General features: G+C 44.4%; 2 protein-coding genes across 8 annotated transcripts in view; one reads left to right on the top strand and one right to left on the bottom strand.

Annotated features, from left to right (window-relative positions):
• SLC36A1 (solute carrier family 36 member 1) overlaps window positions 1-18505 on the top strand; it is a 302007-nt gene that overhangs the window by 99386 nt on the left and 184116 nt on the right. The window contains exon 13 of one of the 7 annotated variants that reach the window (XR_010840299.1): window positions 15172-18397. The exons of the other annotated variants lie outside the window; for them this stretch is intronic. The gene's annotated coding sequence lies outside the window, so the exon portion shown is untranslated. Of the gene's footprint in view, window positions 1-15171; window positions 18398-18505 lie in introns of those variants that run through there. 7 annotated transcript variants of the gene reach the window in all.
• FAT2 (FAT atypical cadherin 2) overlaps window positions 1-18505 on the bottom strand; it is an 89218-nt gene that overhangs the window by 31696 nt on the left and 39017 nt on the right. The window contains exons 10-15 of the mRNA XM_059062466.2: window positions 12162-16220; window positions 10148-10344; window positions 7994-8147; window positions 5483-5716; window positions 2494-2877; window positions 176-390 (exon numbers count right to left, since the gene is read on the bottom strand). Of these exons, the coding sequence (XP_058918449.1) occupies window positions 176-390; window positions 2494-2877; window positions 5483-5716; window positions 7994-8147; window positions 10148-10344; window positions 12162-16220 (5243 nt within the window). The remainder of the gene's footprint in view (window positions 1-175; window positions 391-2493; window positions 2878-5482; window positions 5717-7993; window positions 8148-10147; window positions 10345-12161; window positions 16221-18505) is intronic.

Raw genomic sequence — 18505 nt, 5'->3', positions numbered from 1 at the left:
GGCTCTGAGAAATTTTATCATGAGAGAGTTTGGTTGAGTGGCTACAAGTCAGAGTCAAGTCTGTAGTGTTTTAATTGATAAAATAATCCATGTTCATAGATGACTGGGGGAGGGGGAGAGAAGAACCCACCCCAGAGTCCATGCCCCTCAAAAGTGCAAAATTGCAGATCCTTACTGTGAGCACAATATCACCCACGATGGCATTCTCTAAGACCCTCGTGCTGTACAGATCCTGGGAGAATCTGGGCCGGTGTTCGTTGACATCAGTGATATTGACCACAATTGTGGTCATGTCACTGAGGGAGGAGGAGCCCTTCCGGCTGCACTCGATGGATAAGAAGTACTTGGGGCTTGTCTCAAAGTCCAGGCTCTCATTGACGTACAGGATCCCTGAGGAAACAAGAGGTGATGGGAGCATTGAGGCAGTTGGGGCCACAAAGGCAGATTACTGAGGGGGTCTTGAGCCAAACCCCGGGAGAAACAGCTCAACTGGGTTGGGAGAGACAGACCTCCTGCATCATCTCCTCCATCATCTCACCTCCCTCTTCATTTTCTCTCTCCCATAGCCTCTCCCTTCCCCCCATCTCCTCTCATTTTCCTTATTACCATTCTCAACAGTAGTGTTTCCCTCATTTATTTCTGCATTATTTCATTGAAATCTCATTTAATTCTATAATATTGACTCTATCTCATGTAGATCTGTAATAACCCTGTAGAGCAGGAACAAGTGTGATTTCCATTTTCTAGGCAAGTCAGCTGATGCTCCTAACATCTACGTGACTTGCCCAAGCTCAGTCACCTAGTAAATGACAGAACTTAGATTACAGAGTTTTATAATACCCAAAGCTGTTTAACAAATTATTAGGGCAGAGATTTATTCTTCTGAACACTGTAAAATAAAAGAACAAGGATTTATCCTGCCATTCCTGGATAACTGAATAGTTAATGGTAGAAAACTCTTCTTCATAAAATAATTCCAGTTAGTAAATGAATGAGGAATGATAAGGTTAGAAAAATCACCATTTTGCAGCCCCTAATGAAATAATATATCTGGGAAATAATCATTAAAGGCTGTTAAAACCATTAGAAGAAGAGCTGGATGGATCGAGCTGACAACCCCCGAACCCACCATCAATCTTGACCTCAGAAAAAAGAACCAATCAGCCATTATGTGCCTCCTTATGTGGTGCAAAGGAGAGCCCAGCATCATCTATGAAGCTCTGTTGGCAAAAAAATTGAGCTTGAACCGCATCGAGGTCTTTGATCCAAATGTCATTTATAATAAATATAGGGGCTAGAGGGATATGTTATATGACACCATAAAGATACAACTAGCCAATCCAAAATTATTTTAAAAATCCTGCCTCACACACGACCCCAATATTTCATTAAATAAATGGAAGCAGGAAATAAAGAGGGAGAGGAAAACGTTAGAGGTTAAAAGAGGCTTAAGATACTGCCTATCAACCAGATGCAATATGTGGACATTTGGGAGATGTTGACAAGCAAATCAACTTCTAAAACTCATTTACGAGATAATCTGAAAAATTGGCTGGGTTTTGGACTGTATTAAGGAATTATTATCTTTGAGGTGTGATAATGGTATTATGGTTGTGTTTATACAAGGAGTCCTTACCATTTAGAGAGAGATACACACCAAAGTATTTACAAACCAAATGATATCATGTCTGGGATTTGCTTTAAAATAACTCAGCACTGGGTGGATATGGGGGGCAAAGATGAAACCAGACTAGACAAATATTGATAATTACTGAAGCTGGGTGATGGGATCATGGGGTCCATTATACTGTTCGTCTATTTTTTCTATGTTTAAAGTCTCTGTAATAAAAACTAAAAATATACTGCTCAACAGTAAGGCGGCTGCCTTAGGAGGTAGAGCGCACCGTTGCAGAGGTGTTGTGGTGAGGAATCCACATGGAGCCTGGTCTGACCTGAGCAGCCTCTGAATCCTCCCTTCCATGGGATTCTGGGAGTCTGACTTAGATCCTTCTGTGGCTAGGAGGATAGAAGAGAGCCGGTTTCCTAGTTCTCTCTCTTTATGAGACTAAGGGAAAATTCGGGGGTCCCCGGATGTTTTGGGAAGGCTTTAGGAGGGAAGCAGGCAGCCTTGCCTTGGGCTGCTTAAGCCCCAGATACTAGCAAGTTCTTCGTGCCTCGGCAGCCAAGGATGGAGGTTGCTTCAGCCTCCTGGGGTTGGGTGTGAGCCAGGACTATGAAGCTGCAAACTGGGAGGAGAGAGTCCTCAACAGAGTCTTTGGTGGGGATGTAGTGGAATAAGGGGTGTTTCCATATAAGCTGGCCCCATGCTGCAAGAAGGGACTTGGTACCTGGAGAGATGGAGAGTGAAGAAGGGGCTGAAGGATGCTGGGGAGGGGCTATGGTATGCGAGGAATCCAGTGTTCCCCAAGTCTCTGTGTGTGTGTGTGTGTGTGTGTGTGTGTGTGTGTGTGTGTAGGGGGCGTGCTCCCTCACCTGTGCGGGCATCCAGGCGGAACCGGCCCTGCTCGTTCCCGCTGACCACGCGGTAGCTGGTCTTCTCGGCGCCCGGGCGAGTGAGGGTGGCCAGCCGCAGAACCTCCGTGCCACGCTGGGCATCCTCGGGCACCTGCACGCTGTGCTCGGTGTTCAGGAACACGGGCAGGTATTCATCCAGGCCCACCACGGAGATGGTGACGGTGCCCAGCGTGGACAGCGGTATTGGGGTGCCCAGGTCAGAGGCACGGACGGTGAGCTCCAGTGCTGCCTGTGGCCTGACCCGCAGTGGCTTCTCCAGGCGGATCACTCCCGTGGTGGCCTCGATGGAAAAGCGGCCTTCAGCAGAGTCCGTGAGAGAGTAAACCACCTGGGCATTGGTGCCTGCGGGGGGAGACAGAGCGTGTGATTCATACAGAGGGACCCTCCTTTGGCCCTGCCTGCCGCAGAGCTTTTAGCCAGAGGAGGGCCTGGCGGACAGGGTCCCCATAAAGGCTAACATGCTTAGGCTGTTAGCAGTGAGACTCTCTCATGTGAGGGTTTTTGACTAGGGTGAGGCTCAAGGCCTCATAGAAAGGTTCTTATGAAGGGGAGGGTTGTTCTGCAAACCCTTAAGGATATCTGAAGCTGTTTATGTGGAGGTTAGGGTCCAGTGTCAGCTCACAAATTAAAAATTGTGCAAGATCAAAAGCACCCATAGTGAGTTCTTTGGTTGTGATAAAACAATCCTGTATTTGGATTGTGGTGGTGTTTGCATACATATTCAAATGAGTGCATATAGAAACTGTGAAATCTGAATAAGACTGGAGTCCAATTACCAGTAATGTCCCAGGGCCAGTTTCCTGGCTTTGATATCATACTGCAGATGCTGCCTTTGGGGGAAGCTGGGTGAAGGGTGCTGGGCCTCTCAGTACTATTTTTACAACTTCCTATGAGTCTATAATTATGTCAAAATAAAACAAAACAAACAAAAAAAACCACACACCCATGGAAAGTTCTTAGTAAATCAAAGCATGTAGTGTTTTTCCAGCTCTACTCAGGTGCTATTATTTCCTTTGGTTGTGGACCAGATGAAGCAGTTGGCTCATGTAGGGACCATAGGGTCTGAAGAACACCAACATTTAGTGCTCAGCCATGAGAGCCTTACCCAGTGGGAAAAGCACAGGCTCTGAGCCTATAGGCATTGAGTCTTATACACACGTGGGGACACACAGCCCTTTCATTGAATTTACATGAAATAAATGTGCATACCATGCACATTCTCTCATGTATGAATTTTCTGGAGAGAGAGAGAGGTGCTGGTCAGGCTACATTTGGAATATTGAGGTGGAATATTTGGGTTAGAATAATAATAACAGCTTTGAAGTTTTAATGGTTAATTGGTGCAAGGCCAAAGGACGAGTCCTAGAAGAGAAGTGGGATTGGAAACACGAGATTGAAGAAACTAGGGCCCTTCTACCCAGAAAGGGAACCTTGAGGCTGGAGCAGATAGTCACTGCCTCCTAGTCTCTGAAGGGCTGTCATGGGTGAGGGTCTGGGAGATCTGTGTGGCTGCAGATGGCAGGACCGTGATTGACAGATGTCTGCTCCAAAAAGGTAACACTTGATATTATCTGAGGTACCATGGAAAGAAGGGGCTGCCTAGGAAGTAGGGAGCTTCCTGTCCCTGGAGGTGTGCAAGCACTGGCTAATTGAGCATTTGCAGGGCCTTAGATGTTAGATGCTTTTGCACTGCTATTTGCCCTCCCTAGGACCCCTGCGTTCCTCCAAAATCTCTCACCTTCCTCAATGCCAAGCTAAAACTCACTTCCTCTAAGAAGTCTTAAATTTACTCTGTTGGTGTCAAACAAAGCAGGGTGTTTTTTTGTTTGTTTGTTTAATTAATTTATTTATTTTTGGCTGTGTTGGGTCTTCGTTTCTGTGCGAGGGCTTTCTCTAGTTGCGGCAAGCAGGGGCCACTCTTCATCACGTTGCGCGGGCCTCTCACTATTGTGGCCTCTCTTGTTGAGGAGCACGGGCTCCAGGCGCGCAGGCTCAGTAGTTGTGGCTCACGGGCCTAGGTGCTCCGTGGCATGTGGAATCTTCCCAGACCAGGGCTCGAACCCGTGTCCCCTGCATTGGCAGGTGGACTCTCAACCACTGCGCCACCAGGGAAGCCCAGCAGGGTGTTTTGATCCCTCTTTTATCACCATCATTATCTTCATAATTGTCATATCCTATGTTCCTCTGGAGACTTTGACCCTGAGGGTATTTTTTTACCCCACCTAAATTATAAAATTTAATTCAAGCAAATTGGATGTGTATGTATATATATATATATATACACACACACACACACACACACACACGTATATGTGTTTATATATATATAAACATGTATATATGTACATATATCTATAGATATAGAGATCTCCACAATGAAACACTTCATGATGTCAGAAGCTATAATTGGTATAATATGGAATGAAGACTCCTGGATGAATCCAATTTGCCTTGTAAATAGTAGAAGGAAAAGAATTAACCCTAATGAAAACAATGTCATTAAAATTAAAATGCAAAATAAAATGTAAAATATTCCACTTCATTGACTAGAAAATTGATCTAAGCATTTAATAGGCTTAATGGAGTTTGTGCCCTAAGTTTCTTTCTTGTGGCCAATTAATCAGGTTGAATAATTCTGATTGGTGTATTTCACATTAAATGTTTGTATTCAAATGTTCTTGAGGTTAAATGGTGGGATTGAAAGGGCTCCAGGTCTTAGTGGCAGTGAGAAACAATGAGGCTGAAATGCCCCATACCAGCTTTGAAACATTGCCAAAATCTTTCGTGCCTAGCACTTAGGTATGCAGTTTGTGTACATTTTCTACTTGTACGTGTCTGTAGGCTCAGGAGTGAGGTATTTGCCAGTCTCAGAGCAACACAGAGAAAGCCAGACCCTCGCCCAGGGTGACCCTGTAAGCAAATGGCCTCCAATCCTTCTCTTTCTCACCTTGGTCTGGGTCCCGGGCCAATACCACCGCAACGGGGGTCTTCACTGTGGTGTTGTCGAAGACTGCCACAGCACAGTGGCTGGGGAAGAACCGGGGGGCGTTGTCGTTCACATCCTCCACGTGAAGGATCACATCTGCCTGGCACGATTGGCCACCTCCATCCGTCGCCTTGGCAACAAGGCTGTACGCATCCTTCTTCTCTCGGTCTAAGGCTGTGAGTGTGGTCAGCTCCCCTGGCCGGAGAAAGGACAGCAAGTGAGCTTTCTCTGGGGGCCATGACCCCAGCATGTGACTTCCTGATGTCTATGTGAGACAAACCCAGACATACTGTGTGCTGTCACAGGGAAAAGGGGTCAGTCCTGTGTACAAATGGTTAGGAAAGAGGTTCAGTCTTATAGCTTCCCACACCTGCTCGCCTCCCTAATCACATTCCACCACCACATCCCCAGTTTAAGATCCACACCAACAAGCTACAAAGAGCCACAACATTTTAAAAGGCCAGTTAGGCAATTGCTAACAGCACATAAAATGGGTTTATCCTTTGGCCTGCAGTTTTACTTCTAGGAATGTATTCTATAGAATAATCAACCCAAGGATAAAATATACATATAGAGATATTCTCTGCAGCATTCTTTATAAATAGCAACATACTGAAAATATCCTGTGTCTTTCAAAAAGGTACTGGTTAAATATATTATCATTTAGCCATATAGTAAAATACTATGCAACAGAAAAGGAATTATGATAGAGCTTTATGTACTGCCTTGTTAATAGCGCCAAGATATTGCTATGAGAAAAAAGTCACAAAGTAGTATGCTACATAGAGATTTGGGGGATGCATGGAAAACTGGTCTGATAGAATATATACCAAGAGTGCTTATCTTTGGGGGAGAGGCTGGTTATCATGAAGTCTTTCCAATTTCCGCATAATGCATGCCTACATGGTTTGAATTTTTGAATAATGAGCATGTATTATTTCCATACTCAGAAAAACCGCTGAGTTTTTTTTTTAAGACCCCACCTATCATCCTGCAGCTGGACAAACAGCAACAGACATTAGGTCACCTACTTGGGGTGACTCAGCATGCCCATGCTGGGGTCAGAAAGGGTGATGCTGTCTCCTTTTTATTTAATTAATTTATTTATTATCTATCTATTTATTCATTTACGTCTGCATTGGGTTTCCGTTGCTGCACACGGCCTTTCTCTAGTTGCGTCGAGCGGGGGCTACTCTTCGTTGTGGTGCGCGGGCTTCTCATTGCGGTGGCTTCTCTTGCTGCGGAGCACAGGCTCTAGGTGCGTGGGCTTCAGTAGCTGTGGCTCGGGGGCTCTAGAGAGCAGGCTCAGTAGTTGTGCGCACGGGCTTAGCTGCTCCGTGGCATGTGGGATCTTCCTGGACCAGGGCTCGAACCTGTGTCACCTGCATTGGCAGGCGGATTCTTAACCACTGCACCACCAGGGAAGTCCCAATGCTGTCTCCTTCTATCCAGACAGCTTTCTGGGATACCAGCTCTCACGTGCCACCTCCTTGCTCAGGAATCTCCAAGGCATCCTTTGAACTACTGATTCCAAGTCAAGTGTCAGCAGCTGGCTCTCTGTCACGTGGGCCTTCTGTGCTGTCCGTCTCCACACCCTTCCTTGTAGCAGCAGGACAGGGATCCCTCCTTTTCTAAAGGAAGCAGTCTCTATCCTGTCTTCTCCACCAGATGGTCACAGGCCAACCTCTCCCAAGTATTTGTGGTCTACTCTGCTGGGCTCTCTGTTTCCCACTCTCCGCTTTGTCCCCTAACTGATAATAATTGACAATGGAAACCATATCTACTGAATTCTTATTATGTGCCAGACCTGGGCTAGATTTCTATATACTTTATTTGTTGGGATCCTTGCAACAATGCTATGAGATTTTATCTCAATCTGCAGCATACAATCTTGAGATCATGTCTTTGACCATGACTCTCACCTTCTTGAATCCTTTAATGGCTGTAAAGATGGGATTTGGCCCCCCTGCTCAGAGGGCCTCATCCTTTGCTCTCTCTCCCTCCCCCCGTTCTGTGCTCCAATTTCTGGCTGTCTCTCAGGTCCTCAGATGTGCATGCTCTTTCCAAAAACAAGGTCCTTGTATAAAATCTCCTTCCGCCTTGAATATCCATCCCTACCACTCCCTTATCCCCAGCTACATTTCCTCAGAGAAGTTTTACTTAACCCTGATCCCAAATTTAAGTCCTCCTGTCAAACCTCTCCTAGCATCCTGCATTTTTTCTTAGCACACGTCAAACCACTGATTCAATGACTGCCTTTCCCACTGGATTGTAAAGACCTAGATCTTGTCTTATCAGTTTATGTCCTTAGCATTTAGTGAATGCTCGACACACAGTGCCAATATATGTTTGCTGAGCGGATGGATGGATGGATAAATAAATTCCTGTTTCTTTTCTAAGGAGCCTGGGTACTGGGCCCTGGTTATTCAGTGTATAAGTTCTTTGCTTGATCCTTCAGCTCAGGAAACCTACCTGTATGAGGATCCAGCTTAAATTCGTCTGCCCCAGGACCATGCAGTGAATATGTGATCTGAGCATTGGTATCGGAGTCCAAGTCTGTTGCAGAAACTTTCAAAATGAAGTGTCCTAGAGGTACATCTTCACTGACTTTGCCAGTGTAGAGAAGCTGGAGATAGAAGACAAAGAAGAGGGGGATTATGGGAGATGTGCTGAGATTCAGAGAGAGGCAGAGTGACAGAGAGGGAGACAGAAGCAGAGAGAGAGATTAGAGAGCAGAGATGGAAGCAGGTAGGGGAGAGAAGCGGAGAGAGGGAGGGAGGAGGACAGAATAAGATGGAACCTGCAAGGAAAATGGAGATTAAAAGCAAGGAGAATGATGACAAGAGACATAGTCAGAAAAGCAAAGAATGAGAGAGAATTTCCACCATATGAAAGCTCACACTCAGGGCTAGAAGGACCTGCCGCAATCTGTTACTCCACAGGGGCCACATTGCAGAAGGGGTGGCACAGGGGAGAGGCTGGAGTTCCCTGAGAACCCAGTGCTCTTCCAGCTGCTGGCTGTGGGCACAGCTTCCAAGCAAACCGGTCCCCCCACTGCATGGTGTGGGTGAACATGGACACCTGTACATGCTCCAGGTGGGGGCTTTGTGCCTGGGGGGCTGTGTGGAGACAGCCCCAAGGCCTCCGTTCCCTGGCTCTGGTGATGCTATTGACCACCTCGAGGAGGCCAGGGTGAACTTGGCCCCAGCCTTTTCCAGCATGGGGAGGGTGCAGACTGGTTGGCAGGATGCTGAGGGGAAAGAAGGGGAAGGTGTGGCTACCATTCTCCCCAAAAAGGCTGCCCTTCTGAGACTGCCCAAAAAGTGGTCATCTTGGATCCTGCAAAGACTTTTTTCCATGCACCCCACTTGATAACCCAGGTTCTCTTTTTCTCTTCTGCTTCTTTGAGGTTGGAGCGTGGAAGACAGTGGAAGAAAAGGTGATAGGATGTATGATTTTTGTGTGTTCCAAGGTGTGTGTCCGTATATATGTGTGTGGACAAATAAAGTATGAAGAATTGAAGTATATATATATTCACATGCATATGTAAGTATGTGTGAGTTATAGAGGTACATTTGTGTATATGGATGGGTGTACTTATGGATGAATGTTGTGGGTATGTAGGTATATGCTTATGTGTATCTTTGTATATATAATAGGTATTTGCATATTTATAGAGAGTTGTACATGATCCTTTGACTATGCCTGTGTGTGAGTACCTACGTGTAAGTTTGCATTTATGTATATATACTGAATAGCTGGATTTTCTATAAATTTGAATTATGCTAATTTGATGTTATAAAATTTAAATGTTAATAGTTTAACTTTATCTGCAAACTTTGAAGTAATGCAAATCTCCCCAAAGTTAAAAATTATTTACTGTGTTTAAAAAAATATGTTTAAAAGCAATGCTACATGACAGTGGTTGTTGATTTATGCCCTCTAAGAATGCAGTTCCTCTCCTTACGCATGTGCACGCACACACACACACACACACACACACACACACACACACACACACACACCACTCAACATTTTCCTTGGGAAATTTAGTGTTGAATTACATGAAGTCCTCAGGAAAGTCTCCCTTATCAAAAGTGTAACTGCCCTGTCTGCATGTTTGTTTATACATATAACCTGGAGTAGGGTCTCTGTTGCTCTGTATAACCTATCCACATGTAGGGATAGGCCCATATAGGCATGGCGAGTGGTGTGGGGCGTCTCTGGGGCAGGTCTCTTTGGATGTATTAGATAACAATGAGCCATGCTAACAAGCTCAGCAGTGGAGGAGCTTTCCCACTGGGCATAGCAGGCTGTTTGGAGAATGAAGAATTTACTTCTGGATATGTTTTGCAGAGAAAAGGATATTTTTATGGAGTGTAGGGGAAGAGGTATGGACCATGGGTCCTAAAGAGCTTGGTGACATCCCTTTGGAGGGGGCGGGAGGAATCACCTAGGATCGCCCTTGCCTAGGGCACTAGTCTGAGGCCAGCCAAGGAGAAGCAAGGGCAAGTGTGGTCAACGATGTCCAGTCCCAGAGGTGGTACCCTGAGTCCTTCTCCTTCCTCTTGCCCTTCACTCCAGCTTCTTGCCTCTACGCCTCCCCCACCCTCACCAGGCTCTCACCTCTGAGCATTGCGGGCTGTTATCATTGATGTCCAGGACAAAGATCTCCACGAGGACTGAAGCCTGGAACTTGCCATCGGAAGCTGTGATTCGGAGCAAGTATTTGGCCATGTGCTCACGGTCCAGGGTCTTCCTCGAGAAAATCCTCCACTCATCCCCAACTTGGCTGATGCCAAACTGGCCCAGGGGGTCTCCCTCTAAAAAGATGGGACAGATTTTCCTGAATCCATGCAACAGGAACAAACCAGGCTTTGTGCCCTATGTGGCTGCCCACCTGACACTCTTTTTTAGGATTGTTGGGAAAGGCAAAAATTTTCTCCCTTAGCTGAGGACCCATAATTCTGCAACGAGTCAGTTTATCTGGTGTTATGAAGCCTCTACGAACTTCAAAGGCCTCCATTAAATGGAATTATCACTGCAAGAAACACTGCTCCAAAGTATGTGGCTGAAGGGCAGGTTTTTAATTTTTGTGCATTGGAAGGCATCGGAGGAAGTTAAAGGGAAGCAGATTGCAATTCTAGAAAAGAACCTTCTAGTATCCAGTATCTGTTCAACAGTGGAGGGGTGGGAAGTGATCAGTAAAAACTCTCTGTGGGGGCTTCCTTGGTGGTGCAGTGGTTAAGAATCTGCTTGCCAATGCAGGGGACACGGGTTCAAGTCCTGGTCAAGGAAGATCCCACATGCTGTGGAGCAACTAAGCCCGTGCACCATAACTACTGAGCCCACGTGCCACAACTACTGAAGCCCGTGCACCGCAATGAAGAGTAGCCCCCACTTGCCACAACTAGAGAAAGCCCACATGGAGCAACGAAGACCCAATGCAGCCAAAAATAAATAAAATAAATAAATAGATAAATACACTCTCTGAGGCTTTATTTTATGACTGAGGACACAGGCTAAGTGGAGGTTCAGATGGATCACTAGATTTGCTTCTGAGTTATCTTTCCTTGATACCAGTCACTGAGAGGAGAGATGGATTTTTGAGATTCTAAGATGCCAGAGTCCTAAGATTAAACTATTCCAAGGGTTGATGATATATTGACATTTATTATTCTATTATTCAGAGATTTAAAGACTTTTGTGTTTTTAAGAGTCTGATATTATAAGATGACAAGATTCTATTTCACTAAGACTCCATATTTCAAACAGCTCTGATCCAGGATTTGTCTCCAGGAGTCTATGATTCTTGGTTGGAACTTGAGGCTCATTAACTCTCCACCAGACAGCTGTGATAGCAGAAGAAACCATGACTATGGTAATGGAATGACATGGTACCTGGGACATGGGGAAAGGGACACTGAGAAGTAAAGAAACTCTCTTTTAGCCACTGATTGGCTCATTTAGCCACTGGGCAGAGATTGGGGAAATGTAGGTTTACAATAGGTATCCACTGGGGAAAGCAGTTTGTAGGGTATGGTTTTAATCCCAGCCCTGATGCAAGCTTGGAGTGTGACCTTGGTTGAGTTTCTTCCCCTATCTGGGCTTTGGTTCTCCCATGTTTGAAATGAGGAGGTTGGGCTGGAATCATATCCAAGAAAGTGTTTTTGCTCCAACACTTAGGTCCTATGGTTGACTAGGCAGTGTTTTCTACTATCCACAACTTGCCCTAGGCAGAATACTACTCTACAAGGACAGTCACCTTACAGAGTTGTCATGGACCACACAACTGTTGATTCTCTCTCTGTCTCCCAGAAGCTAACTGAGAACAGTTGTAGAATCTCACTTCTAGTCTATCTACTCCATCTAAGGTAATAAGAAATCCTCTTTACAATGCACTTTGCAATGTATAGGGGGCTCTCAAAGCTTTTTCAAGTTAGATCTTACCAGCATCCCTGTGAGTTGAATGAGAACAGCCCTGCAAAGTCTACAGATGGAGCAGTTGAAGTCTTGGGAAGTTAAGTGATTTACCCAAAGTCACATTGCTAATGAGTGGCAGAGCCATGTCTTAGGGAACCTCTTATTGGACTTTTTTCAATGCACCCCAGTGCCTCTGTTCCAAAATAGGTCTACTTACCTGTGATATAGCAGGTGACCTGTCTGTTCTGCTCAGAGATATCAGCATCCAAAGTTTTAAGAGTGGCCACAGGTTCACCAGGTTCGCTGTTCTCAACCACAGATCCTCTGTAGTCTTCAGAAGCAAATCGGGGGGCATTGTCATTCTCATCTGTGATGGAGACTTCGACTAGGACCTGAGAAGATAGCTGGATGGTCTGGCCATGGTCATAGGCCACCACATAAAAGTGGTAGATCTGGCTGGTCTCACAGTCAAGTTCCTGGAGTGTGGTGATCCAGCCAGTTTCACTGTCAATGGCGAAGAGCTCATGGATATTGCTGCCAGGGTCCACTGGCAGCCTATAGCTCACCTGGCCATCATTCCCAGTGTCCTGATCATTGGCAGTCACTTGAATGACTGAGGTCCCCACTGGCATATTCTCAGTGAGAACAGCCTTATATGGATCAGCCTCAAATACAGGCCTATTGTCATTGACATCCTTCACTTGGATGTTGACAGAGACCAAGGAACCCAAGTAAGTGTCATTATGGGGGCAATGTGCCATCAAATCAATCTGGTACCATTTGGTGGACTCATAATCCATGGCCTTCCTCACCTTTAGAACCCCTGTGTTTTGGTCCAAGGAAAAGATGCCATCCTTGTTGCTCTCTGGTGTGGTGCCCTGCACTAGACTATAGATGACTGGATCTTGGGCTGCCACTGCTTTAACAGAACCAATTTCAGACCCTTCTGGAAGGTCCTCTGATGCAGAAAAGGTATATAGAGGTTCAGAAAATTTGGGCAAGGATACTTCATTAGGAACCACCTGAAGTCGTAACAGCATGAGAGAGTTCCAGTGAGGAGGGCCCCCATCTTGGGCTTTGATTTTTAAGTCAAAGGCCCGATTTTCCAATCCCACCAGGCTCTCTTTCACCTTGACAACACCAGTGGTTGGGTTAACTTCAATGACCTCTTCTTCCAAGTCCTCCACTGAGTCCACTGAGTAGGTGACATCTGCATTCCGACCTTCGTCTGCATCATAGGCCAGCACCTGGATGACTGAGAAGTCTTTACTGACGTTGGATTGAATGGATACAGTGTACTCAGATGCTTTGAACCGTGGGGGGTTGTCATTTTCATCCGTGAGGATGATCTTCACAGTGCAGAAGGCCACTCGTCCTCCTCCATCCTGAGCCATGACCTTAATAGCAATAACTCTTTCTGTGGAATTTTCCCGATCCAATTTCTGCAGAGTGGTGATCTGGCCACTGGGGTTTATAGAGAACTTCTCACCTGCTAGTTTATTGATGATGGTGTAATCTACAGTGCCATAGGAACCACTATCTTTGTCTATGGCTAACAACTCAATCACCTTGGTTCCCACCTTTGCATTCTCAGCTAATTCTGCCTCATAAACATGCTGCTGGAACTCTGGGCTGTACTTGTTGGCATTTGTAGTATTGATATACACAGGCACAGTTGCTCGGAAGACCCCATCAGAAGCACCTACCCTCAGATTGTAAGAAGAGTACAAGTGCTTTTTGCAAAGGTTGAACATAGAAATTATTCCCGATGAACTGTTAATGGAGAAGTGCCTGTCCTGGTTGCCAGAAAGAATCAGGTACTCCAGGCGGGAGGCATCCCTGCTGTCGGGGTCAAGAGCTTGGACTTTGAGAACCAGGTGTCCACAGGTTGCTAGCTCACTGACATTGGCTTCATACTGAGGTTGCCTGAACTCTGGGGGGTTGTCATTGATGTCAGACACATTGACAACCACAAGGGTTTCGCCAGTTAGTGGGGGGTCTCCTCCATCCATGGCCCTGACCTTCACATTAAAGTGTTGTTGGGCTTCATAATCCAGCTCTTGAACTGTGGACATCGCCCCCGTGCTCCCATTGATCTGGAAGAATTTGGAAACATCAGAGCCATCCTCTACAATCTGGTAAGACACATCACAGTTCTGCCCTGAATCCTGGTCAGAAGCCAACAGTTGGATCACAGGAGTCTGAGCAGGCAAACCTTCTGAGATTGAAGTGGAGTAGACCAATTGAGAGAAAGTGGGAGGATTATCATTGACGTCCTCCACCAGGACTTCTACCGTGGCTTCAGAAAATGACCCCAGAGCTGTGTCTGTGGCTCTGACTGTGAATACATGTTTGGTCTTAGACTCATAGTCCAAAGGGCCTGTCACTGTTAGGACACCAGTCCTAAAGTCAGTGGTGAACAGCATCAAGGGCTCTTCCTCCACGATGTTGTAGATGAGCCGGAGTCCCTCTGGACTCCGGGCCTGGGTGTGGAGAATTGGGGTATAGAGTGTGATATTTTCAGGCACTCTGACTTTGTAGTAAGGACTCTGAAACAGTGGGTTGGATTTATTTCTCACAATGACAAGTACCTCTTCCTCAGTCTGGAGGGATGGGGTTCCTCCATCTCGAGCAATGACTTTGAGGTGATACTTATTTAAAGCTTGATAATCAAAGGGTTTCTTTAATGATATGTCCCCAAGATAGGGGTCGATTCGAAAATATCTGTAATCTTCTGCAAATGCATATGTGACAGCACCATTCACCCCCAAGTCCTGGTCAGTGGCAGATACCTGAAAGAGGACGTCCCCTGGCTCTGTGCCATCTTGGATGATTGTGTGGTAGGGCAGATGTTTAAATTCAGGGCTATTGTCATTGACATCCTCAACAGAGACTTGGACCAGAGCCTGAGCCACCCGCTGAGGTGTCCGACTGTCCCTCAATTCCACCGCCACCTCATGAGTGTCTTGCTGTTCTCTGTCAAACGCCACACCTCTTGTCTGCAACACGCCTACTGATTTGACCATATGAAACATATCTGTACCATTCAAGAGAAAGTAAGATAGGGTGTCATTCAAACAATTGCCCTGGGCACCAAGAATCACCAGTGCCTTTCTGTCCAGCAAATTCTCCTTCACTGTTGCCCTGTAGACATCCCGATCAAACTGTAAGCTTGTGTTAAGGGCTTGTGTCAAAGAAATTTTTACTAGTGCAGTATCTTGATACAGGCCATCAGAAGCCTTGACGATGAGCTCCCGAGAGAGTCCCAGCAAAGCAGGATTCAACACAGTTACGCGACCAGTAATGGGATGGATGGCAACGGCTTCATCAGCATTGCCCGTTTTGATGCTATAATTGACTTCTGAGTCATCATCACTGGCCTGCACCATGAGGAGCTCCATACCCCGGTGGATGGGCTTCAGTACTGCTACTTCATATATCTGGTCTGAGAACCTGGGGGGACAGTCATTTATATTTCTGACATTGATTATGACCTGGGCAGCCATGGGTGCAAATAAGACAGGGCTTCCTTGGTCATGGACATAGATGTTGAATTGGAAAGAGGGCATGCTCTCGTAATCCATCTCTAATACAGTGGTTAGGGTTCCCATGCTGGGATCGATTTTTAAAAACTTCAGAGCTTCTTCCTCCAAAATTTTATAGACCAACAAGGAATTAGCTTCTTTGTCACTGTCAGAGGCACGGATCACAAGGGGGTTGTTGTTTTCATCCACTATCATGCTGTTCAGTGCAGCTGCTTCACTAATTTGGCCCACAAAAGTCGACTTTGAGAACATGGGAGCATTGTCATTTTCGTCAATGATATAAACAAGAACCATGACATCAGTAAATGTACCCGCCATATTGCTGCCTCGGATTTTCAGCTGGTAAGATGAAATTTTCTCATGGTCCAAGTTCTTCTGGGTAGAAATGAGTCCAGAATATGAGTTCATGGAAAATACACCATTCTTGTTTCCCTCTCGTAACTCATAGGTAACTTCCGAGGAGCTTGTAGCTGAGATAAGGAGGATTGGGGAACCAACAGGGATTGATTCAGGAATCTCTACAAAGTACTCGGAGTTTGAAAAGATGGGGGCACTGCTATCTGAGGGGTAGACATGAATGATCACTGTAGCCAGGTCATGCCATTGTGGGGAGCCTTGATCTTCTGCCTTCACTGTCAGAGTATAATGGGCATGATTTGCCTGATCAAGTGTCTGTGCTAGAGTTATGATGCCTAGTAGGGCATTGATGTTGAAGAAACCTTCACTGTTCCCTGAAACAAAAGACAAGATAAAATTGAAGTTTACCACACCCTCAAGAGGTACCAACTAGGCTTTCTAGATCAGTAAAAGGCAATCACACAAAAGCTGGACAGGGCAAAATCCACATCCTGCACCACCCTGGATTTAATTATGATATAATGTGTAGGGTAGATATATACTTTATGAAATTCTTTATGTGGTGCTTATATTAGGTGGTCTATAAATGGAAGCTTCAATGATCACTAAGTGTTTGGACTGCAACTTAAGCTATAAACCAAAGCAGTAGTAGGTTTTTGGAGCAAAGAAAGGAGACATACTTTGTAGGAAAAGCACACTCCACTCTGTATTTCAGTGTTGACTTTTACAGGACAAACTTCAGTTACATTATTTAGAATTTTAACCCATTCTTTATATAACTTGTAACAGCTTTGATTATATACCTGATAGATGAAAATTGTAAATATGGAGTCATAAGTTGTCGAAACTGATACTGACTGGAAAAACCACCTTGTCTAGCCCTTGTATAGTCTATTGTGGGAAAGTCCATTGTCAGGCTTTGGGAGTGAGTGGCAACAGGTTGAGTGGGGAGGGACTGGACAGCACACACAGATCTTGAGGCTCCTGATCAAATGGCCCTTCCACCACACCTACATTTCCTAAACTTCAGGCACTCTCACACCGCCTTTACAATTTTTTTAAATATTCAGCCACTACCTATACAATAGTATAGTATATTATTTATATCATTATTTAATGGATATTTTCCTTTAAATTTGTTTATTTTTAAAATTTAAAATATCTTTAACAGGCAACTTTATATTGGTACTTTAAAAAGAAAGCCAGTATTGCTTGTCATAAGTCAGAGGTTACCGTAAAAACTAGTCAATGGAAAATATTTTCTTAAAATCTATTGCTTGCTAAAAGGGTCTGGGCCTGAGAACTACATGCTTTCTTTGGCAAAGAGTAGCAAGTATTAGAGAACTGAAGAGATTCTAGTACCCAAAGGAGTCTTCCTTGACTTATGGGGAAGCCCCAAAGAGAATTGAAAATGGAGTAATTTCTCCATGTCTGATTACCTATGACCTTACTTGGACTGCAACTACCCTTTTTTTCCTTTCCTTTTTTAATACTGTGGTAAGAACAGGTAACATGAGATTTCACCCTCTTGAATTTTTAGAGGTTATAGTACAGAATTGTTAACTATAAGCACAATGTCATACAGAGATCTCTAGAACGTATTCAGCTTGCATAACTGGTACTTCTTTCCAGTTTTACTGAGATATAATTGACATATAACATTTCATTAAAAGTGTACAACATAATTTGATATGTGTATAAGTATATATTGTGAAATGACCACCACAATAAATTTAGTTAACATCCATCACTTGACATAGTTACAAATACATTTTTTTCTTGTGATGAGACCATTACCTATTTAATACTGTGACGTACACCTGAATAATTTTGCTCAGGGGTACAGGTCCTTCACTCAGAGGAGTACTGCTTATTACTATTCTTATTTCATTTATCATATTTTATGATATTTTATTATTCCAGTGGCAAAGTAAATAGCCAGGCTTTACCACAAAACCTTCCATCTAATTCTCCCACTCATGGAAGCCCTTTTCCAGCTGACTAGTGAGGTGATTTCCCAATTTGCCTTTGTGATACAAATCCTAAGTCTGGTCAAAGAACATGGTTTTAATGAGTAAACAGCAATTTAAAAGTAGTTCCATTAAAAGTAGCCAAGTAAACTATTTAACATAATCATAATTTTTTATTTTACCGCTGGAAGAAAAAATTAGGGAACAAAATCGTATATTCATTTTGATCCTACCACTGCAGAATGATGCATAGAAAAAAATAAGAGGGAAATACACGAACTTATTTTCTCTAGGTCATGAGAACCATGGCTGAATGTTATTTTCTTCTTGATACATTCCTGGTTTTTCCAGGTTTTAAAGAATCAACATGTGTTATTTCTATAATCAGAAGAATATTTTAAAACTAACCCTATCTGTAAAATAAAATTAATACTAATATCAATGGGGTTGTCAGTGAGATAAAAGACGTGATTATACTTCATAAGTCACAAAAAGTAAGCAATTAGTGGGTTATAATTTGTATTATTATTCCTCAGGGATGAATAGATTTCTGCCATATGACAAGGTATAACAACTTCCATTTCTTCAAAAAAAGAAAATGTAAAAAGTTCTGAATCCTTAAAGTATATAAGATACTGACAAGCAATAAATGAACATTATTATGCCCCTTTAGGGCAGCGAGCAAGTCA

The sequence above is a fragment of the Kogia breviceps genome, chromosome 4 (genome assembly GCF_026419965.1).
Source record: "Kogia breviceps isolate mKogBre1 chromosome 4, mKogBre1 haplotype 1, whole genome shotgun sequence".
NCBI classification, from domain to species: Eukaryota; Metazoa; Chordata; class Mammalia; order Artiodactyla; family Physeteridae; genus Kogia; species Kogia breviceps.
The sequence above is the reverse complement of the archived record's forward strand: the minus strand, read 5'-3'. Positions and strand labels throughout refer to the sequence as shown.